Genomic DNA, 24744 nt, shown 5'->3' with positions numbered 1-24744 from the left:
CACTTGGTGTCCACGTCTCCCTGGCTTCGAGTCTCTTCCTGCTTTAGTTCCCACAATACAGTGATGGGGCTTCCTTGGTAGCTCAGATGGTAAAGAATCTGCCTGCAGTGCAGGAGACCTGGGTTGCATCCCTGGGTTGGGAACATCCCCTGGAGAAGGGAATGGCTACCCACTCCAATGTTCTTGCCTGGAAAATTCCATGGGCAGAGGAGCCTGATGGGCTATAGTCCATGGGGTCACAAAGAGCCAGACATGACTGAGTGACTAACACTTTTCATTTATATGTGTTACTTAATTTGTCACCTTAATATTGTAATTCTGAGCACTTACTCCCCTGCCAAAGAAAGCGGGGAGGGGGAAATCCTAATGCTTCTTCTCTCTTTGCCTCCGCTGGCCTTGTTGACAGTTGAGGTCAGACTGGACCCCCACCCCCTGACTTTGGTCTTAGAATTCTGCTCTGGGAGGAGGGTCTTCCCAAAGGTTCTGCTGACTGGAAACTGCAGGAATCACAGGTCTCCAACCTCAGCTTTGTGAAATGGCACCTGGGGTGCATCAGACACACAGAGGCTGGACCTTCTGCAACATCAAGTGAAGTCCAGAGGCCATGCTGCCTCTCTGCACCCGGGGTGACGATAGCGGAGCATTTCAGAATCCACAGAGAAATTCTAGAGAAATCCATATGCTTGAGGAATGAAGAACATGATGGGGGTGGGGGAACCGGGACAGAACTGGTTCAAGAGGGAAGGCAAGGGAGGTAAAGGCCAAGAGAACACTTGCAAACTTGGTCTATGAGCTGAGGAATTATTAAGTAACTTCCAAGGTCAGGAAAGGCTTTTGATGGCTTGAATGAATGGACCTCTAGATTTGTAAATCACAAATGAAGTGTAGTCAGCTCCTCTAGATTCTTTCCCCCTGTGCACAGGAGCATTTATTTTTGTCTTTCCTTATAGCTCATATCCGCTTGAAGTCCCAGTGACCCAAGTTATTGTTCTTGCTAAATCCTCGGAAGTCAGCACATTTGTGCAATTCACTGGGGGTTTGCCTAAACAAGGGCACAAAAACACCATATACTTGGGATTTGCTTTCTCCAGGAAATATGTGTTAATGTCTGGCTGGACCATTCATTCCACACATGGACAGCTGGACCCTAGAGAAGGTATCAGGTTTAACCCCTGTCAAGAAAGTCAGCTTCCTGGGTTCCATTCCACCCCACACATAAGGTGTTCTGCTCTTGCCCTTTGCAGTATTCTGAACCTTCTCTTGCCTCTGTTCTGCATTCTTTATTGAGGGTTTTTTGTTTTTTTACCATTTATTCCTTCTGGGTGTTCTGGGTCCTCCATTTCCTCTGTTATGGGTTCTGTCTTTTCCCAGGCTCTTTCTTCTCTGGTTGAACACCCTACACAAACCAGAAGCTACTGTTACTCTCCTGGTGAAGGCTGAGAATCAGGAAAGACAGGAAACGAGAAGAAGAGGGGAGCAGAGTTTCCTACCATAGCTGGAAAGCACAGTTCCCTCAGAAGGCCAGGTCGACATTGCCAGAACCAGCCCCGGGGAGGGCTCTGCCAACCTCTGACCTGTGAGGCTGTGAAGTTCCCACAGGGTCTGGGGAGAGGGGTTGCCTCCCAGAGGTCTGATTTGGCAACCGTTGGTAAGCGCAGAGGGAGTTTTGTACTAGGAGTTTCACTTATCCTCAGGTGGAGCGCACAATGTCAGAAATTGTGATTAAAAAAAAAAAAATTAAAACTAGGATTGACTTTTAAATGGATTTTTTTTTTTTTTCAGCTCACTAATGGTACTTTTCACTCCAATCCAAAACATGCCAAAGTCACGGTGAATCTTCAGTAAAAATCCGTTCAAGCTGATATGATGGGCAGGCAGACTGAGACATTGGTTTCCTGAGAAATCTATCAATACTTTTATGGGCATTCAAGTATTTGGGGATTAACACCAGAGCTGAGCCTGGCTATTGGACAGGCTTGCACAAATTGTGGTGTAAACACTCATGCACATATTCTCACATTCACACATACTCTGACACACACAACACCCATACCCCTAGCCCTCACAGAGGCACTCTTTGTAAACTTTACATTTGGTTTCAAAGGACAAAATAGATAACTAATGAGAACACATTACACAGCACAGGGAACTCTACTCAATGCTCTGTGGTGATCTAAATGGGAAGGAGATCCAAGGAAGAGGGGATACATATGCACATGTGGCTGATTTGCTTTGCTGTACTTAGAAACTAACACAGCACTGGGGAGCAACTATTCTCCAACACAAAAAATAAATTCATTAACTGGAGAAAAAGGACATCACAACATCCTGAAAGGGGGAGAGAAGCAGAAGCACAAGCCAGCTAGCGAAGAAAGCAGAGGCGGGAGGAAACCATCGTCGCCAAGCATCTAAAGGCTCTGGCTACAGGTGCACGTCCACGAGCAGGGTGATGTTCTAACACTGCAGCCAGCCAAGGCCTCTTCCGTCCACACTGCTGTCTGTGGACTGCAGGCTGTGTGGTGGACTGGCATGTACTGGGCCCTGGTCAGGGACCGGCCCCGGCTGGTACTTCTGTTTCCTGAAGGACTTTTAAATCTATTGCCCACAATCCCTTTGATCACTTTACTAGCCATCATACTGCAATAAATGTATAATAATAAAAGAGCAGGAGGAAATTTTCTCCTAGTCACTGGAGTGAGTTCCTTGCCAGGAAATGCATGTCCCAATTCCAGATTTTGTCCAAAATGGCCAACAGGAACTGGGTTAGACATTAGATGTCTCTTGGGCTCCATGTCTTCATCTGTGAAAGGAGCGGATTAGGTGGAAAAACTCAGCTGTTTTCTAATTTTAGAAAAATTTAGGAATCTATTTCAGTCTAGCTTGTGAGACAGGTGAAAAATATTTAGCTTCTGTTGGCAAAAATACATGTGACTCATTTTTGAAGGAGCACATTTGTCTTAAGATTTTTCTTTTTAGAGGCAGCATATCTGTTGAGATTATAGAAGGAAAAACATGCCCACAAAGTCCTGATACTCAGTGAAATTAGAAACATTTCAGGAACAGACTCGTGTGTTGAAAATTCCCATTTATGATAGGTTATAACTTTATTATACTAGAAATTTAAAAGTTTACTAGATAGACAAGAAAGACAGACAAGGCAACATAATGGGGGGAAAAGAAAACAAAAAACACTGAGCTGTTGAAATGCGGTTTGTTTGAATCATTAAAAAAAAAGGCACCCCCCACTGCAAACCTTTTAAAGGTCCTAGACTAATCCCCTAGAGAAAACAAACATCTATCTTAGTGCTTAAAGGCTAAATCCTGGCCCAGGCCCAATAATACAAAGTAAAGAGCAAGTAGGTAAGGAACAAACAGCATCTCCTTTGCTTCCAGAGACTTCCTAGCTCCAGGGGGGCCCCAGCTCTCAGCTCTGGAATCTCTCTATCTCCTCATCCCTCCAGGAGTCCATAGTCCGAAGCTCCCCTCTCTACCCGCCACTTCTAGAACTCTGTCCTGTTCAGGAAGAAAGGTAAATTTTATCTGTGATGCACTCTGGGCAAATGTCCTTTTAACCCTCTTTCCCAGTCACAAGAAAGACCAATACTAAGGGAATCTGGGAGTCTGCCCCAGCCTCAGGAAAATAAACTTATTGCTTTGGGAAAATAAATTTATTTATATTTGAAAAAGTGGAGAGGACTAAAAAACCACACAAGGGGACACAGCAGAAGATGGATTCCTCTGTGATTCTCTAGATCTGTCTGCTTTATTGTCTTCTTAATTATTTATTTTAATTGGAGGCTAATTACTTTACAATATTGCAGCAGCTTTTGCCATACATTGATCTGAATCAGCCATGGGTGTACATGTGTCCCCTGGTCCTGAACCCCCCTCCTACCTCCTTCCCCATCCCATCCCTCTGGGTTGTCCTAGCGTACCAGCTTTGAGTGCCCTGTTTCATGCATTGAACTTGAACTGGTCATCTATTTGACATATGGTAATATACATGTTTCAAAGCTATTCTCTCAAATAATTCCACCCTTGCCTTCTCCCACAGAGTCCAAAAGTCTGTTCTTTATATCTGTGTCTCTTTTGCTGTCTTGTACATAAGGTCGTCATTATCATCTTTCTAAATTCCATATATATGTGTTAATATACTGTATTGGTGTTTTTCTTTCTGACTTACTTCACTCTGTATAATAGGCTCCTGTTTCATCCACCTCATTAGAACAGACTCAAATGTGTTCTTTTTAATAGCTGAGTAACATTTCACTGTGTATATATACCACAACTTCTTCTCCAGATTCTATAGATCTGTTTGCTTTAAATTGAGAAGTTGCAAACCTCGTTTGCACCCTCAAGTGGTCTGGCTTTCTTTTAAGCGTGCACTTTAATCCACTGGGCACAACCAGGATGCAAGGGCTTATCAATGCTCAGCCATCACCCTGGTCCTGCTGCTGCTGCTGCTAAGTCACTTCAGTTGTGTCCGACTCTGCGTGACCCCATAGGTGGCAGCCCACCAAGCTCCCCCGTCCCTGGGATTCTCCAGGCAAGAACACTGGAGTGGGTTGCCATTTCCTTCTCCAATGCATGAAAGTGAAAAGTGAAAGTGAAGTCACTCAGTCATGTCCGACTCTTAGCGACCTCATGGACTGCAGCCCACCAGGCTCCTCTGTCCATGGGATTTTCCAGGCAAGAGTACTGGAGTGGGGTGCCATTGCCTTCTCCACACCCTGGTCCAGTCACTCACAAAATAGAGGCTCCCAGAGGCCGTGATTACGCACTAAGGAACAGAGCCCCCAGCAGATAGCTAACTAATCAGGAATCTCACACTTCATGTAAGAACCACCTCTACTATGCACACATATCTAATACAGAGCCAAAGGAGTTAATTTCAAACATGTGTTTTTCTTTCTTAATAAAAAAAAAATTTTAAACAACTCACCTTCACCACCTAGCCAGTAAGACTCTTGAAGAAGGAAGTACCAAGGAAGTGGGGTTCCATAGTCCCCTAAAGATAGATAGGCAAATAAAGAGAAAAAGCCTAAGTAGTTCAATCTTACCATAGTTCTATAAGATCTAGAATTTATCTACCTGAACCTCAGGTTGTAACTATATATATTTATAGTTCATAAGCATTACATGGCTATCCACATGCTTCCTCTAAGACTACGTCTTCTAATATGCTTCAATTCAAAAGGTCCTGTTTCGGGGGTGAAATCAGCAACACTAAGACTGATGATCTTAGCTAACATTAGTTTTCCAAGAAACCATTTAATTAAAGAATTTAAGCATGCTTTTTTCAACAGTTCCAGATAATAATAGTGATGATAATTACTAACATTTGTTGAATGTTCTTTCTGTGTCAAACATAACTGTGAGCCCCTTCAATGTGCTAAATAATTTAATCCCCAAAACAACACAAAGGGATAGGTAGTATTACTATTTTTGTGGATAAGGAAATTAAGGCACACTGAATTTGAAGCTTATACCCAATGTCACAGCTAATTTAATAGAGGTGTAAGAATTCCAACATTGGTAGTCTGGTTCTAATACCACTGATCCTTTTTTAAAAAAATTAACAAATTATTCTTGGCTGTGCTGGCTCTTTACTGCTGCATGGGCTTTCTCTAGTTGCAGTGAGTGGGGGCCACTCTCTATTGTGGTGCATGGGCTTCTCATTGTGGTGGCTTCTCTTGTTGCAAAACACAGGCTCCAGAGCACTCAGCCTTCAGTAGTTGCAGTGTGTGGGCTCAGTAATTTCAGTTCCCAGGCTCTAGAGCAAAGGCTCAATAGTTTTGGCACATGGATTTAGTTGCTGTATGGTATGTGGGATCTTCCTGGACCAGGGATCAAACCTGAGTCTCCTACATTGGCAGGTAAAGTCTTCATCATTGAGCCACCAGGGAAGCCCAACACCACTAATGTTAACCATATCATCCTACTTGATCCACCTGAGTTTCAAAGAATAAACTACGAAGTTTCTAGTCCAGTTCCCTTAGCTTGCTGCCTATAAATGTTGATTTTGTGAGAATATTATCTTTGCTTATTTAATAGTTACCCTGTGCCTTATGGCCAATACTAGACTGTAATCCCTCAAGGACAGGCTTGGGTCAGTTTTTTCCACTCCTTCTTTTCTGAGTACCTGTGCTACTGAGCCTAATACATTGGTGCTGCTTAGTACATAGTGGCTGAACATATTAAAGCTTTAGCTTGGCTAAATGAAAGCTCTTGAAATATACACAAATTTTATTTTCAATCTAATTAATTTTCACTTATTATTCCTCTCTCATGGCCCAGTGAGATGGAAAAAATGGAGGCTGAGAAAGTCAAGGATATTTCTTTGAATCCACTGTTATAAGGTTGAATTATGTCCCTTGACTCTCTCTTCCCCCAAAAGAGATATATTGAGGTGTGTGTAGAATACAAAATAATACTTGATCTTTGTCCACAGTTCCTGGTACAGAGCTCTTAAAACCTTTGGAGTTTCCTGAATGATAGAAGTGCCCTTGTTATTCATCAGTTCAGTTCAGTTGCTCAGTCATGTCCAACTCTTTGTAACCCCATGGACTGCAGCACACCAGGCTTCTCTGTCCATCACCAACTCCCGGAGCTTGCTCAAACTCATGTCCATTGAGTCAGTGATACCATACAACCATCTCATCCTCTGTTGTTCCCTTCTCCTCCTGCTCCCAATCCCTCCCAGCATCAGGGTCTTTTCCAGTGAACCAGTTCTTCGCATCAGGTGGCCAAAGTATTGGAGCTTCAGCTTAAGCATCAGCCCTTCTAATGAATATTTAGGACTGATTTCCTTTAGGATGGACTGGTTTGATCTCCTTGCAGTATAAGACTCTTGAGAGTCTTCTCCAACACCACAGTTCAGAAGCATCAATTCTTTGGTGCTCAGAGATTTTTGTGTATGGAATTTGTATCCTAAAATTTTACTGAATTTTTAAATTAGTTCTAACAGTTTTTTTTTTTTTTTTGGATGGGGTCTTTATTTCTATACATAAAATAATGTCATCTACAAATGTTACCATGTATAAATGTACCTCTTTTCTGATGTGGATGTTTTTCTTTTTCTTGTCTTATTGCTGTGGCTAGGACTTCCAATATTATGATGAATACAAGTAGCAAATGGGTGTTGGGTTCTGAGATCCCTCCTGGTTGTGGATCACTGTGCCAAGGGTGGGGGTTATGGTGAAGCTGTGTCTTAGACTCCCCTACCTGCTTTGCCTGATGTGTAGTTATCACTCAGCCAGACTTTAAGTTTTTTTAAAAGAGGAAATGGTTCCATATGAAGCTGAAGACTCAGTTCTCTATGAGGGAAGGTGAGTGCAGCATCTTCTTACACTGACATCTTCCGAAGAATTTGAACAGAGGATTGACACCACCTGACCTAGGTTCTGAAAGGATCTCTCTGAACACAGTGTGGAGGAGAGACTTGTAAGAGATGATGATGGAAGAAGGAGGCTTGGATCGAGAAGGTTGTGTAGAGGTGGTGACAAGGGATCATATTCGGAATCTGTTTCTAAAGGTGAGTCAAGCACTCATTGATGGATTTTTGGTTCCTGGATTTAAGATTTAAATATGGGTTCTGAGAGTTCAAGCTGAAAGACTTCAGAAAGAATAAGATTTTGAAAAAATTGAAGTATACTTGATATAAAGTGTTGTGTTAGTTTTGGTAGAATCACTCTGCTGTACACCATACCTATATTTATATTCTTTTTTTAGATCCTTTCCCATTATAGGTTGTTATAAGATATTGAATATAGTTCCCTGTGCTGTACAACAGGTCTCTGTTGTTTATCTACATTATATATAGTATTGTGTATATGTTAATCACAAACCCCCCACCCTGCTATCACCTTTAGTAACCAGAAGTTCATTTTCTTTTTTCTTCTTTTTAAAAATATTTATTTATTTCTGTTTATTAATTTTGCTGCTCTAGGTCTTAGTTGTGGCATGCAGGATCTTCAGTCTTCATTGTAACATGTGGGATGCAGGATCTATTTTTTTAGTTGTGGCGTGTGGGATCTGGTTCCTAGACCAGGGATTGAACCCAGGCCCCCTGCATTGGGAGTGCAAATTCTTAGTTCCTCGACCATCAGGAAAGTCCCTATAAGTTTCTTTTCTATGTCTGTGAGTCTATTTCTCTTTTGTAAATAACAAAACATTTGCACCATGTTTTTACATTCCACATATAAGTGATATCATGAGACATTTGTCTTTCTGTATCTGACTTCACTCAGTTTGACAATATCTAGGTGCACTCACATCACTGCAAATGGCATTATTTCATTCTTTTTATGGCTCAGTAGTATTCCATTGTATATATATTCTTTATCCATTCCTCTGTCAATGGACATATAGTTTGCTTCTATTCCTTGGCTATTATATATAGTGCTGCTTTGAATATTCGGGTGCATGTATCTTTTCAAATTACAGTTTTCTCTGGCTATATGCCCAGGAATGAGATTGATGAATTATATGGCAGCTCTATTTTTAGTTTTTTAAGGAACCTCCAGACTACCTTCCATAGTGGCTGTATCAATTTACATTCCCACCCATAGTATAGGAGGGTTCTCTTTTCTCCACACCCTCTCTAGCATTTGTTATTTGTAGACTTATTAATGATGGCCATTCTGACTCAGTTCAGTTCAGTCGCTCAGTCATGTCCGACTCTTTGCAACCCCATGAACTGCAGAACGCCAGGCCTCCCTGTCCATCACCAACTCCCGGAGTTCACCCAAACTCATGTCCATCAAGTTGGTAATGCCATCCAGCCATCTCATCCTCTGTCGTCCCCTTCTCCTCCTGCCCCTAATCCTTCCCAACATTAGAGTATTTTCCAATGAGTCACCTCTTGGCATGAGGTAGCCAAAGTATTGGAGTTTCAGCTTTAGCATCAGTCCTTCCAAAGAACAGCCAGGACTGATCTCCTTTAGAATGGACTGGTTGGATCTCCTTGCAGTCCAAGGGACTCTTAAGAGTCTTCTCCAACACCACAGTTCAAAAGCATCAATTCTTCCACATTCAGCTTTCTTCACAGTCCAACTCTCACATCCATACATGACCACTGGAAAAACCATAGCCTTGACTAAATGGACTTTGTTGGCAAAGTAATGTCTCTGCTTTAGAATTCTGACTAGTACCTCACTATATTTTTGATTTGCATTTCTTTAATAATTAACAGTGTTGAACATCTTTTCATGAGCTCATTGATCATCTGTATGTCTTCTTTGAATAAATGTCTATTCTTCTTAGAATAAATATCTTCTGCCCATTTTTAGATTTTTTTTTTTTTTTTTTTGCTGTTGAGTTGTGTAAGCTGTCCATATGTTTTGGAAATTAATCCCTTGCCTAATGCATTGTTTGCAATCATTTTCTTCCAGTCCACAGACTGTCTTTTTGCTTTATGCCTTTTTTGCTGTGCAAAATCTAAGAAGTTTGATTATGTTCCATTTGTTTATCTTTGCTTTTATTTCTTTTGCCTTGGGAGACTGACCTGGGAAAACATTCCTATAATTTATGTTCAAGAGTGTTTTGTCTATATCCCTTTCTAGGAGTTTTATGGTATCACATCTTATATTTTAAGTCTTTAAACCACTTTGAGTTTATTTTTATGTACAGTGTGAGGGTGTGTTCTAATTTCATTGATTTACATGTAGCTGTCCAGCTTTCCCAATACCACTTGCTAAAGAGACTGTATTTTCTCTATTGTATATCCTTACCTCCTTTATCAAAGATTAATTGGGTGTAGGTGTGTGGACTTACTTATGGGTTCTCTATTCTGTTTCATTGATCCATTTGTCTGTTTTTGCTCCAATACCATGCTGTTTGGATTCCTATAGTTTTGTAGTATTGTCTGAAGTCTGGGAGGTTATGCTTCCAGCTTTGTTCTTTTTCCTCAGGATTACTTTGGTAATTTCGAGTCTTTCATGGTTCCATATAAATTTTAGGATTATTTGTTCTAGTTCTGTGAAAAATATCTTGAGTAATTTGATAGTGAGTGAGTGAGTAAGTGAAAGTCATCCAGTCATGTCTGACTATTTGCGACCCCATGGAACTATACAGTCCATGGAATTCTCCAGGCCAGAATACTGGAGTAATTCAATAGGGATCACATTAAACCTGTCGATTGCTTTGGGAAGTATGGCCATTTGAACAATATTAGTTTTTCCAATCCAAAAGCATGGGCTATTTGATTAAGATTTAAACTAGAGTGAAAAGGCAGAGTAACTAAAGAACATAGTTACCTTTACCCTATGGAGGAGGACCCTTACCTGGAAACACCTGGTCAAGATACCAGGCAAGCAAGCCATACAGAGCAGCATCAAGGAGCATCATCTTCATGGACATCAGAAAACTGAATTCATCCCCTTCCATGGGACTATTCCCAATATTGCTCCACTGCAGCCCCACACCTTGCTCTTCAAAACGAGCCAGGTACTCAGTGCCAAACCCAAATGCCACAGGAGACAGCAGGCTCTGCAGTGGGGCAAAGAAGGCGTGAAAGATGAGCAGAGGATCTTTAACCCAACCCAACAGAACCCACAAGGTAGGGAGGAAGGCCAATGGAGGGTCTATAATGTATTCTGGTCTAAGACCACTCCAGGGAGGGGTTAAGGCAGTCTTCCCACAGGAAGAGAATTCTGGGAATACTCAGGCCTCAGGGACCCCTGCCCAATACCTACTTGGCCACTTTTCACCTGTCCAATGGATCACAGTAGTGCACTAGGGAAGACCACACAACAAAGGACCAAAGGTCCTCAAGCTTATCTTCCTACCTTTCCCTGCCTCTACCTACCTCTTCCATAAAATCTCAGTTTTTGGCACAATAAAGAAGCTAACTCGAGCTGCTTTGTGAGAATCCCAATAAAAGTGTCCATAAAGTCATCAGTGTTTTAGAGCAGACTAGAAGGCTAGACAGGATATTGTCTCATGACCTCCTGAGCAATGTTAGGCCCAAAATCCTCAGCTTATAATGACTATCACCTTTTCTCATTTCCAGACTAGGGAAAATCTTTTTCTTAGAGTCTCCTTGAAGAGCACAAGTAACTGAATAGGTGGTATGCAGAAAGTCTAAAGAGGAAGTCCCCCAGCCACATCCCCACAGTTGCTCCCTGGCATGGCAGAAAGCATATATACACATACAGAGGGATGAGCTATTCCCACTTGCTCTGCTAGGAGGCCAACCTCTAGTTTGCAGGACACAGGTGGGGTTCAGAGTGTCTCTCTGCAGAAGGAAGGGATTCCCTAGCTATATCTTCACAAAAACCATTAAAAAAATCTCAGCCCAGCCCTGGTCCACAGAGCAGCCAGAACTATAGCTTCCTGGTAGATCCACACATGCAAGGAACTAGTTGTGGCTTCTAAGTACCAACTGTCTACACAGTATACCAAGACAGCCCAGCTCTGCCAACAGGCAGAGTCATAAGAATTTCTTGCCCATTGTGATCACGTAAGAAAATTAGGTGCCATAAACGACAGTAATTAATTCTTATTTAACATGAGAAATAAAAGGCAGATGCCCTGGCAGTACTTGAGCCAAATAAGCTTGAGTCATGAGAACAAGTTTAACTTAAATTTTCCCCAGTGAGATGCAGGTGACAGTCCTTTCTCAACTGCATTGTACAAAGAACCATGGATAGGGAGATTTTGGAGGACAAAGAAATTTGCATCCTACAGGGCTTAGAAGCTATTTAGTCTGGTAAATGAGAGAGTAGACATAGATCATTTGAAAACAATTAGAGAAAAAACAAAACAGAACATGTTGTTTGGGCATTGTGAAGAGGTCTCTCAGGCAATCCAGAGTCAATTTCTAGAGACCTCTCCTGGGAAGAGCGCCCAACTGGCTCATTTGTGCACCCTTCTCTGAGTGCCTTCGTAGAACATGACAAAGACACATTAGAGATACTCTGATTCAAGTTCTTTTACAGAGAAACAAAAACTTTTAATTTATGGGAACATCTTTCTGGGCAGAATAGTATGGGAGAACCTCCCTCCCTTATGAATCTTCTCAAATGCTAGGGGAAAAAAAGAACTGAGTGAAATGGGCCCCATTGTTCTCCTCTTATGGATACACAAAGGGACCCATGAGCTGAGCTGATTTTCAATTACTTCCCAGGGCAGACTTATCAAGCAGATTTGGTGAAGAGGAACTGTTAGGTTGCTCAAGATGAAGACTACTCCCACTTTTGTACCTGTGCCTTTAATCCTTATGTCCATTTCTGCCAAAGGCAAAGTGGACCCCCTAAAGGGCGAGCCAGTCCTCTCAGACTGCTACATACCCTGCAAATGGAATGCATCATATTCTGGGTGTAAGCCCAGGGTCCCTTACCACAGCCATCTTCATGTCGGCTGTAATTCGGTCCTGCCAAGCGAAGCAGAGAATGTGTGGCAGGTAGAGGGTGAAGTAGATGACACCACTACAGGCTGCTGCCAGACTGGCCCTGGAGAAGAAGGTGCTGAGCAGGAAGCACTGCATGATCGTAGCAATGGAGAAAGCCAACAGGAACAGGAAGAGGACGAACGGATTGCTGTAATGCAGGATCCTTCCATGCTGAAATCAAAGTGGCCACTTGAGTCAGTAATTTCCGCCCACATCCAGGAGCCCCACCCCATTTAGGAAGTGATCTCCATGTGTTCAGAAGCCCTCCGCCCCAAAGGGATCTTTCCCATGAGCCCACTGTGTGTTAGTCGCTCAGTCGTATCTGACTCTTTGTGATACCATGGACTGTAGCCCACCACACCCCTCTGTCCATGGAATTCTCCAGACAAGAATAATGGAGTGGGTAGCCATTCCCTTCTCCAGGAGATCTTCCTGATCCAGGGATCGAACCTCAGTTTTCTGAATCTCAGTCAGATTCTTTACCATCTGAGCCACCAGGGAAGCCCTGTTATTGTCTAATTTTCCACACTTAATACTCAATATATTGAGGTCCTTTAATTCTAATTACTTCATTTTCTCCTAGGAGGGTAACATATTAAGCTACCTATCAGTACTGAGTAATTGTTCTGGTTCAGTAATGAAATCCTTGGGAAGAGGAAAGAGTGGAGGAAGAAGCCTCGAGCAGGGAGGAAGATCTGGAAAGGGGGTCTTGGAGCATCAATAGTTCCTGTGATATACTGAATTGATGAGGAACAAAAAAGGGAGGTGGGAGACCACCCAACAAGCTTTAACATTTTGCTTTGGTCCTGGGAAATGGCAACCCACTCCAGTATCCTTTCCTGGAAAATCCCATGGACAGAGGAACCTGGCAGGCTATAGTCCATGGGGTCGCAAGAATTGGACATGACTTAGAGACTAAATCACCACCACCTCGTCTGTTGACTTAATCATTTATACTTATATTCTGAGATTTGCCTCCCACATTGGTGAAAATGTCTGTAGTTAATCCACATCACTTGAGAGTGGGTTAATCCTTGCAGCACATGATATTATAGAAATACATTTCATAGAACCTGTGGACTATACTCAGCACCTTTCATGTTAACTAATGGGTCAGTCACTGGCTATGTAGAAAATAGAACCAAACTAGCTATTTTTAATAAGTAAGCTGCTATCTAGTTACATCAGCAGATAAATTGAGATGTTCAAATTGATCAAGCCTACTTGTTTCTCTTTTGCTATAGGCCTCCTATGAGGATTTTTACCCTTTGCACATAACTCCAAACATGTATAGATTGTCCTATTCTTTTCTTGGGAAAATAAAGGTACATTGCTTTACCTCTTGAATTGGTTCTGATTATTTGGTAGTGGTACCCTAGAGCACTGGGTTTCTCTAAGTAGAGAAGAGAAACCAAGTAGCAATATCTGTGTGTGTGTGTGTGTGTGTGTGTGTGTGTGTGTGAGAGTGTGTATGTGTGTACTGACAGAATGTGGTCCACTGGAGAAGGGAATGGCAAACCACTTCAGCATTCTTCCCTTGAGAACCTCATGAACAGTATGAAAAAGATAGGACATTGAAAGATGAACTCCCCAGGTCAGTAGGTGCCCAATATGCTACTGGAGATCAGTGGGGAAATAACTCCAGAAAGAATGAAGGGATGGAGCCAAAGCAAAAACAACACCCAGTTGTGGATGTGACTGGTGATAGAAGTAAAGTCTGATGCTGTAAAGAGCAATATTGCATAGGAACCTGGAATGTTAGGTTCATGAGTCAAGGCAAATTGGAAGTGGTCAAACAGGAGATGGCAAGAGTGAACGTCGATATTCTAGGAATCAGCAAACTAAAATGGACTGGAATGGGTGGATTTAACTCAGATGACCATTATATCTTCTACTGTAGGCAGGAATCTCTTAGAAGAAATGGAGTAGCCATCATAGTCAACAAAAGAGTCCAAAATGCAGTACTTGGATGCAATCTCAAAAACGACAGAATGATCTCTGTTTGTTTCCAAAGCAAACCATTCAATATCACAGTAATCCAAGCCTATGCCCCAACCAATAATGCTAAAGAAGCTGAAGTTGAACAGTTCTATGAAAACTTATAAGACCTTTTAGAACTAACACCCAAAAAAGATGTCCTTTTCATTATAGGGGACTGGAATGTAAAAGTAGAAAGTCAAGAAATACCTGGAGTAACAGGCAAATTTGTCCTTGGAGTACAGAATGAAGCAGGGCAAAGGCTAATAGAGTTTTACCAAGAGAATGCACTGGTCATAGCAAACACCCTCTTCCAACAACACGAGAAGACTCTACACATGGACATCACCAGATGGTCAACACCGAAATCAGATTGATTATATTCTTTGCAGCCAAAGATGGAGAAGCTCTATACAGTCAGCAAAAACAAGACCGGGAGCTGACTGTGGCTCAGATCATGAACTCCTTATTGTCAAACTCAGATTTAAATTGAAGTAGTGGGGAAAACCACTAGACCATTCAGATATGGCCTAAATCAAATCCCTTATGATTATACAGTGGAAGTGAGAAATAGATTTAAGGGACTAGATCTGATAGACAGAGTGCCTGATGAACTATGGACGGAGGTTTGTGACATTGTACAGGAGACAGAGATCAAGATTATCCTATGGAAAAGAAATGCAAAAAGCAAAATGGCTGTCTGATGAGGCCTTACAAATAGCTGTGAAAAGAAGAGAAGTGAAAAGCAAAGGAGAAAAGGAAAGCTATAAGTATCTGAATGAAGAGTTACAAAGAATAGCAAGGAGAGACTAGAAAGCCTTCCTCAGTGATCAATGCAAAGAAATAGAGGAAAACAATAGAATGGGAAAGACTAGAGACCTCCTCAAGAAAAATAGAGATACCAAGGGAACATTTCATGCAAAGATGGGCTCAATAAAGGACAGAAATGATATGGACCTAACAGGAGCAGAAGATATTAAGAAGTTCTGGCAAGAATACACGCAACTATACAAAATAGATTTTCATGACCCAGATAATCACAATGGTGTGATCACTCACCTAGAGCCAGACATTCTGGAATGTGAAGTCAAGTGGGCCTTAGGAAGCATCACTACAAACAAAGCTAGTAGAGGTGATGGAATTCCAGTTGAGCTATTTCAAATCCTGAAAGATGATGCTGTGAAAGTGCTGCACTCATTATGCCAGCAAATTTGGAAAACTCAGCAGTGGCCACAGGACTGGAAAAGGTCAGTTTTCATTCCAATCCCAAAGAAAGGCAATGACAAAGAATGCTCAAACTACCGCACAATTGTACTCATCTCACACACTAGTAAAGTAATTCTCAAAATTCTCCGAGCCAGGCTTTAGCAATACATGAACCATGAACTTCCAGATGTTCAAGCTGGTTTTAGAAAAGGCAGAGGAAACAGAGATCAAGTTGTCAACATCTGCTGGATCATCAAAAAAGCAAGAGAGTTCCAGAAAAACATCTATTTCTGCTTTATTGACTATGCCAAAGCCTTTGACTGTGTGGATCACAATAAACTGTGGAAAATTCTGAAAGAGATGGGAATACCAGACCACCTGACCTGCCTCTTGAGAAACCTGTATGCAGGTCAGGAAGCAATAGTTAGAACTGGACATGGAATAACAGACTGGTTCCAAATAGGAAAAGGAGTACGTCAAGGCTGTATGTTGTCACCCTGCTTATTTAACTTCTATGCAGAGTACATCATGAGAAACACTGGGTTGGAAGAAGCACAAGCTGGAATCAAGATTGCCAGGAGAAATATCAATAACCTCAGATATGCAGATGACACCACCCTTATGGCAGAAAGTGAAAAGGAACTAAAAAGCCTCTTGATGAAAATGAAAGGAGAGTGGAAAAGTTGGCTTAAAGTTCAACAATTCAGAAAACTAAGATCATAGCATCCAGTCCCATCACTTCATGGCAAATAGATGGGGAATCAGTGGAAACAGTGGCTGACCTTATTTTGGGGAACTCCAAAATCACTGCAGATGGTGATTGAAGGCATGAAATTAAAAGATGCTTACTCCTTGGAAGGAAAGTTATGATCAACCTAGACAGCATATTCAAAAGCAGAGACATTACTTTGCCAACAAAGGTCCATCTAGTCAAGGCTATGGTTTTTCCAGGAGTCATGTTTAGATGTGAGAGTTGGACTGTAAAGAAAGCTGAGTGCAGAAGAATTGATGCTTTTGAAGTGTGGTGTTGGAGAAGACTCTTGAGAGTCCCTTGGACTGCAAGGAGATCTAACCAGTCCATCCTAAATGAGATCAGTCCTAGCTATTCATTGGAAGGTTGATGTTGAAGCTGAAAGTCCAATATTTTGGCTACCTGATGCGAAGAGTTGACTCATTTGAAAAGATCCTGATGTTGGGAAAGATTGAAGGCAGGAGGAGAAGGCAATGACAGAGGATGAGATGGTTGGATGGCATCACCGATTCAATGGACATGAGTTTGGGTGAACTCCGGGAGTTGGTGATGGACAGGGAGGCCTAGCATGCTGCAATTCACAGGGTCGCAAAGAGTTGGACACGACAGAGTGACTGAACTGAAACTGATGTGTGTACTCAGTCATGTCCAACTCTTTGTGACCCCATGCTCCACCAGGCTCCTCTGTCCATGGAATTTTCAAGGCAAGAATAACAGAGTGGGTTGCCATTTTCTCCTCTAGAGCAATATCTGTAATGAGCATGTAAGATCTGAATACAAAAAAACATGTGCCACTTACCTCCTATTGCTACCATTTCTTCTTCCTTCATGCTGTCGTGCCTGCTGGGCACTGACAGAACAGATTGAAAAATGGAATAAAACAAATGGCAAAGGAGGTGGAAAAGAGCCATGCTTTTAACTAAAAGCAAACTTTGAAGAAATCTAAATAAACTCATGATTAAGACTCAGAGGCCTGATTTTGTATGAAAGAGCTCTCCACATTACCCTGGAAATCGCTCTCCTTATCCTTAATGCCATGCCACTCAATAAAAGCAAGTCCCTGACTGAACAGGTGGCTTTTGGCTGGAAGACCTTTAAGATGGTTGTTAATCACAAAAGAACGAAATCAATTTCTTATCTCAGATCAAAGTAAGGTCCTTCAAACTTCTAGGCTATATAATTTCTCATTGACTTAAGACAGAGATGAAAGTGGTTGGCCTTGGCTTTTTCTTATGACCACTTTTCTTTTTTGTTTTAATAGCTTGAGTAACAATGGAAGCCTTCCATTGTCCCAGCTTCCAGCTTCTTTCCTGCATAGTTGAGGTGGGAAGTAAGGACAGGGGAAAGATGAGAACGTCATTCAAAGGAAAATCCTATTTTGTTGTGGAAAGCTCTGTTTCCGCCATCACTGGAACAATGTCCTGGTTCCCACAAGGAGAAACCCCTTTGTACAAGAAAGTCTTCATAAACATTCTTTACCTCACGTCCTAAAAGCTTTGAAGTCCTAATGCCCATTCTTAGGGAGGCAAATCTCAATGCCACTTATCAGCAACAAGTCTCAGGGCCATTACAAGGTGTCATGCATGTTTACGCATTTTGCATGAGTCAGATGCTCATGTATTTTGATTCTTTTGATTCCGAGGACACTAAATGTCTTAGTAGTGAGGAAAAGAGTAGACTGAAGGGTGGGAAGGAACAAAGATTCCTAGAGGAAGACAAGTTACTCAGCTTCTCCCCTCCTCTCCGTGGAACTCCAGGACCCATTGGGTACTTAATGCTACATCTGGGTCTGGTCAGACTGAGCAGGCTGACTTCAAAATCAGCATTGGTTTTGATAGGGCTCTAGCCCAGGGTTTGGCTAAAGCCACTGTTCAATGAATCTCAATGCAACACTTACACCAAAACCATTCAGACTTAGTACATTTTACTGCAAAGAGAAGGGACAGGATTTGGTTTAACTGGATATGTGCTGGTTGGCCAGGATATGTGATGGAACATTCTTGGATCAAGTAGCCACCAGGTATGGTCCAGCAAAACAAGGGACATGCTTAGCCAGAGCCTATGCATCAGCATACATATTGCTTAGTGCAAGGAGCTCTTAATAGCATGATGGCAAAGAGGCACAACAAGTTATCAGGAGCTTGCAAAGCCTGAAGTCTAAGCCTGATACTAAATCCCAACAAATAAATGTAAAAAACTACCTAAATTTAATGTCCCATCACTTAACAAGTACAAAAGGTCATCTATTGTGGAGGAGTTAAACATGAAGCACAAAAGGGTATTATGAAATAAAGTTTTATATATAAGTTTAGCTTGCATGGGAGCTGTAAATTTGTGGACAATGACCTATGCATGCTGTCTGCACTGATAAAATATCCGTCACTGAGAAAGGATGGACTCCAAATTCTATCCAAGATTTTGTAGGCATCAGAATGTCCTTTGGTCAAGCAATGAATGGAGTGACCACAATGGTTATTAATAAACAGTCCAGATCTCCTCTCCTAATATGCTGAAAAGGCTCTCCACATCCCCACTCCAGCTAGCGGTTGGTACAGTAATCCCAAGAAAACACTCCTTAGATTCATTTCTTCTGTATTTGACAAGATAGAACCCTTTGCACATACAACCACCCAGTTAGCAGAGTCTGGGATCTGCTAACAGCAGCTTTTCCAGATAGTTCATGTAATGGGGTGGGATAATCTATCTATTAATAGCTTGTGGCTCCCCAGGCAGGAAGTGGGGGCAGGGAAGATGCTCGGATACATCGGCTTCTTGGGGAAGAATTTGTCTCTCTGTCTTCCACCTTGGCCTAAATGGAAAGACAGCTACATGTCATGCTATCATTGTTGGTGAGATGACTAATCTAGGTACAAGTTCATTAACAGGAAGGAAAGTAAGAGGAACAAAACTATTCAAGGTTTTCTGGACCTTCTCCATCTGGCTTACCATGATGAATATCGTCAGCAGGCAGATGCTCATTGACATGATAGAGAAGCTGTCCAGGAACCAGGTACACCAAATCACCCTGTTGGAGACACCCTGATTTTTCAAGGTTTCCTTCAGTCTCAACTCCTTCTCCAAGACAATGCTCTTTACAGTCATGGAGACAGAGTAGATCCAGGCCAGCACCATGAAGATAGGGAAACAGCGGTTCAGGATGATCATAAAACTAAAGCAAGAGGAGAGAAGCAGAATAGTAATTGTCCTGAACCTGGTGGAGTAAATGTTTGAGTAATGAAGTAATGTATTGAGAATGAAGCCCAGGTGGAGGGAAAAGGCAGAAAATTCTCCACTGGGCATTCAATGGACTTGAATCTTTTAATATATTGCCCTGTGTCCCTTTCCGAATTATATGTTAGTTGTTCAGTTGTGTCTGATTCTTTGCAACCCCATGGACTGTAGCCCACCAGGGTCCTCTGTCCATGGGATTTTCCAGGCAAGAATATTAGAGTGGGTTGCCATTTCCTCCTCCAGGGGATCTTCCCGACCCAGGGATTGAATCTGGGTCTCCTGCATTGGCAGGTGGATTCTTTACCGTCTGAGTCACTAGGGTAGCCCCAAAGGATTACTTTTTTTCCTTAGAGCAAGTTGGTAGCCTTTTGGTTAGCCCTGATGAAAACTCTGTGAGTAAAATGTGTAAATAAAATTGTACTATGTATATTACACAGTATATGTATATTACACAGCATTCTTTATAAGATCTCAGTTAGCTTTTTGGTTAGTACAGATGAGTTCTCGCTATACATAAAACATGTAAATTAAATCATACTATATATGTTATATAGCTTCTTATAAGATCATTCCAGGAAAGGACTGATAATACAGGATGTGACTGGAAGAGATTCATGCTAACTGATGTTGAGGTCCAAGAAGGTGGACCAAGGGAACTGGTTGTGGTGAGATCATTAATTGAATCCACAAGGGTTCGGCCAGTGAAGCAGTGCCTACCCTGGAGGATCAAACCTCAGTCATACAGGAAGAGGCACAAGATACCTAATCACTGTGGCACTTTTAGAAGGCAACTGCCCCACTGACAAATCAATCAGGGATTCAATGGTCACCGATTCCACCAGCCTATACTCATGGAGGACAATTCATGGATATTCATTCCGGCAAACAGGGCAAATTTAGTATTCTGGAATTACTCCAGTGTGAACTTTACATATGTTTTCTATACACTTGACCTTGCTAGTAAAGCCCTTGAGGTTATTATCTATTGAAAACTGCTGGGTAACACAGTAAGGGCCCAATTCCCCGGTGGGAGAGTTTCACTGAGATGGCCCTAGGAAGTGAATCATACATTCATAAAGTCTGCCCTTCTGGGACCTGCCACCAGAGGGCTCTCCCACATTGAATGGCCAGAATTCCTGCCTCCTCACTGTCTACCTCAGTTCCCTGCCACTCACTCCTATTCTGATCTTTAAAGTGGAACTGGGCTTTTGCTTCTGGTTCCATTTCCCATTTCTGCCTATTGTCCAACCCTAAACTGACTGTGAAACAGCCCCTGTTAGCTCTTTCAGTCTTTTACAGAGCTGAGCAAGAAGAACTGATTGGACTAAGGTGTTACACCCATACAGGGTTTTATTTTTACAATTCTGGCCAGCTAGCAATTTGACTCTTTTTTTCTTTAGGCTGTGCACATTTTTCTCCTCCCTGAACCCCACAGACCCACATATACACTATGGTGAACTTGCCAGTTTTTTTCCCTAGGAGTTGAATCCCTAAGCCAATTGCAGATCTCTGCTCCCGTGCTGGGACATTTCTGCCCCACCCACCACAGTAAATGAGCCCTCCCAGCCCCTTCTCCCTCTTTGTCCCTCCCTCTACCTCTCCACCTCCAAATGCATGTTCAGAAAACAGTAGGATACTTGCATGTCTTGCTAATGGCCAGCAAAAGTACAGGCTTGGGGGTGGGGGTGGACAAGAAAGGGGGTCCAAGCTCATCCAACACCCCCTTCCCTTCTCATGAAGCACACATCATGGGAATGTTAATTAGGGAAGGAGCTGCATTATTCCAAGGCTCCTAGGAACCGGACCTACTTGTGATGCAGAATCCTAATTTGCTGTTTTGGCAATCACTGGCCAAACACTCTGACCTGAACTCTTTCACATACCAAACATATTACATAGTGGAAATTTTACAAGCCTGTGTTCCCTCCCCCAACCTCACTTTCTCTGCTTTAATTTTCACCTTCCCTTTTCTACCCATAACACCAACTCCTTTCTCCCACTTTACTTACCCATCTGGCTCTGCCTGCAGCTGAGGGGGCAGGGCATTCTCCCTGAGATGGCCCCAGGAGCCAAAGAGATTTTTCTCCAAAGAGATTGAAGCCTGGGGAGCACCTCCCCTTCATCCCACCCCAGAAACCTGATTAGCTTGTCCTGGAGGGGGCCTGGGACCTCCGACTCACGAGTCATCCACGAAGCAGGGGTAAGGCATCTGCTGGAGATAGATTCCAACTGGAACCTCCTCCCGGGCCTGACTCCTTGTGATCCCCTGTTCAACCATGTCCTGCAGATAGGCAAACCCTCCCCAGATGTATCGGAAGTCTTCCACAGGATCAGCTCTGGGGCCGGAATCCCAGTACCTGAGAAGAAACCAGAGAGAGGGACATGGGATGTGGATGCGGACGGACAGGACAACTCACTTGTTATCAGCACGAGGGGACTTGGCATTCACTCTCCTGAAACTCTCTCCGGAACTTTTCCACATTCTCTGATTCTGTTTTCTAGGTCAAAGTTTAAATCTCAGTGATGAATATTAGCCTCAGCATGCTTTGTAATGGCTTTCATTCAAGGACTCTATTTTGAGCTTTACAAATTATCTTTCTTCCTCTGATTTAACTTAATTTTTACTGATGTATAGGCTGAGCCCAGTTTCAATCCCTTACTCTGTAACAAATGTAATTTCCCAGTGACTCTGGTGAAACCTCATTTGCAGGATCTCTGTGAAGATAACCCAATACCTAGAGATTTTCATCTCCAAATTGATCGAAGGCCAGCCAAGGACAAGTGCTGAGGTGAGGAAGTAAACACATGTAGCTGAATTTGCCTGGTCCCACCAACTAGCAGGGTCAACTGTCTAGCTTAGTTCTTTGATATCAAATGCTTTTCTGCGCCTTTCCAAGTGACCCTTCTGTCTCAGGAGGAGATGAGTGGCCTGAGCCCACAGGAGCCCCCTTTCCTTGCCTCATACATCACTGGGGATTGCCAGGGCCTTCCGAGATCTCCTGAAGCATCACCTGTCTTTGATCTTATTGGTTTTCTCCACCACATCTATGTCCATTCGGATCTTGTACTTCACATGGGGCGGTAAGGAACTGGTCCAGGGGTGCATGTCCGGAAACACCACTCCAGCCCAGAACCTATTTTCCTCCAGCAGGGACAGGGCTCGCTGAGTGAGTTGAAATTCATCATCATAGCTTTCAAACTTATCCAGGATCAAGCACTGTGGATAATCACAAAGGTTGAGAGTCTGAGGAACAACCAACCACGAAGACTCAACGGCAAAACAGCGCAGAGGATCAGGGCTGCTGCCCCAGTGGGTGGGTCAAAAGCAAGAAGACTTATAAACTTGCTGTTTGCTTAACTCTGGGCTCTGGTGTCAAGTTTTCAATGTGTGTAGATTTAGGGGTGAAAGGGAGCTTAGAAACACTGACTTGCTCTCATCCCTGCAGATTTAGTAAGGACTGCACAATTGGGCTGTCCAAGGCTGTCCAAACATGCAAGTCATCAAAATGACAAAAATACTCCCAGCTCTCACTCCCCAGTACATGGAGTCTAGGGAGTGGGGTCACATCAGATACAAGCTGCTTTGAAGATCAGAAAGCCCGCCGATAAAAGAGTTTTAAAGGGAGACAGAAACAGTCCCAGCGGTGAACCTTCCTGCCTCTCTGCAAACACACAACGATGGCCAGCTGAGGGAAGAATGAGGAGGAAGAGAGAAAATAACAGAAAACCAAAGGGATTTCATCAGAGAAATCATTTCCAGTTATAATTTTATGACAGGTAATGAGGATAGAGAAGATCTCCTAACCTGTCTTTTTCTTTTCTCCCCCTGGAAGAGAAAAAAAATCATTATCTAGAAAAGAGCAGAACTAAGAATTTCTTTTAATTTGAATATTGGGTGTTGTCCACTTTTATAGATTTGTTAAAGTGCTGTACTGTACTTGGGTGTGTTTTTTCCTTAATCTCCTGTTTCTATAATACACTGGGGTTATTGTGCGATGTTTCTTTCTTAGTATGTAACTCACAAGAGGTCAGCTGGCCTTGCTTTGATTAATCTGTTCACGGAATACTTACTGAGAGCCTGCAAAGTGCCAGAGCCTGTTTGGCTCCAGGGATACAAGGAAGAAAGATAAAATCTCTTCCTGAAAGAAACTCCAGACCTAATGAGGGAAAGAGTTGGTGTAAGCCAACAGTCAGAATGCAGGTTCTGGTGAAAGCAAGCCTGGGGTAGTCAAGCAGCCCAGTGGTGGAATGAGGCTATCTACCTGGAGGGGGTCCTGGAGGGCTGCCTGGAGGAAGAGACTCTTAAGTAGGATGAGAATAAGCAGGAATTAGCCAAGGGAAGAAAGCAAGGGAAAGGTCAGCTCAGGCATGGGGAATCGCTCACAGGATTTCTGCAGACCTGTGAGAACAGAATAGAGATCCCTTTCTCTGGTGCTTTCAAACCACTATGGAGATTTTAAAAGACAACTATACTCAAGTTCCTCTCCAAACAATGAAGTCAGATTCTCAAGAGGCAGGACCAAAGCATCAGTATTTTGTCAAACGCCCACACCCAGGTTGTCCTAGGTTATAGAGAAGAATGTAGGTGAGCAGACGTGAATGGTGAGAGGTGTATACTAAAAAGGCAGGTGGCAACCAGGTCAGTTGCTCTGCTGGGTTTGCAGGGTGATTGGCCAACTGAGAGGTTTCATGGGATGCAGGGCTTTCCATGCTAAAGTCAGGAGTTTTCCTGGCAAAACTCTAAAAAGCCACAAGAAACCACTGTGGGGCTCTAAGCAGAGGTCTGACATATGAGATTAGATGATGTTTCTCAAAGTACACTGGTGGTGGGAAGGGGAAGCTGGAAGCCTGGTTAGAAGGCTGTTGATGTAACACAGGCTTAAAGGAACACATTAACTCTCCCACAGAGCCTCGTGAGTGACCTGGAACCCTAGTTTTATTGAGGAGACCTGATAGAGGTCACATAGCTAGATGGTGGCAGAGTCTGGATTCTCTCCCCATTTTTCAACTCTAGGTCCAGACTTCTTCCCACACCAGGAGCCACTGGTACAGCCCAATCTACGGGCTTCCATGTGCTACGATTGTCTCATAAAGTAAGAGAGCATGCTTGGATGGGGGAGGGTTAGGAGGAGAATGGATACACATATATGTATGGCTGAGTCCCTTTGCTGTTCACCTGAAACTATCA

At 42.8% G+C, this 24744-nt stretch overlaps 1 protein-coding gene across 1 annotated transcript in view; it reads right to left on the bottom strand.

Moving 5' to 3' along the window:
• Window positions 1-24744, bottom strand: part of ABCA4 (ATP binding cassette subfamily A member 4) — a 145858-nt gene that overhangs the window by 61688 nt on the left and 59426 nt on the right. Inside the window, exons 12-18 of the mRNA XM_052637183.1 lie at window positions 22568-22773; window positions 21737-21913; window positions 19272-19494; window positions 12341-12562; window positions 10284-10488; window positions 4943-5008; window positions 1307-1396 (exon numbers count right to left, since the gene is read on the bottom strand). Coding sequence (XP_052493143.1) covers window positions 1307-1396; window positions 4943-5008; window positions 10284-10488; window positions 12341-12562; window positions 19272-19494; window positions 21737-21913; window positions 22568-22773 — 1189 coding nt within the window. The remainder of the gene's footprint in view (window positions 1-1306; window positions 1397-4942; window positions 5009-10283; window positions 10489-12340; window positions 12563-19271; window positions 19495-21736; window positions 21914-22567; window positions 22774-24744) is intronic.

Source organism: Budorcas taxicolor, chromosome 3, assembly GCF_023091745.1.
Source record: "Budorcas taxicolor isolate Tak-1 chromosome 3, Takin1.1, whole genome shotgun sequence".
Classification (NCBI taxonomy): domain Eukaryota; kingdom Metazoa; phylum Chordata; class Mammalia; order Artiodactyla; family Bovidae; genus Budorcas; species Budorcas taxicolor.
Note: the sequence above shows the minus strand (reverse complement) of the source record. Positions and strands in the feature narration are given on the sequence as shown.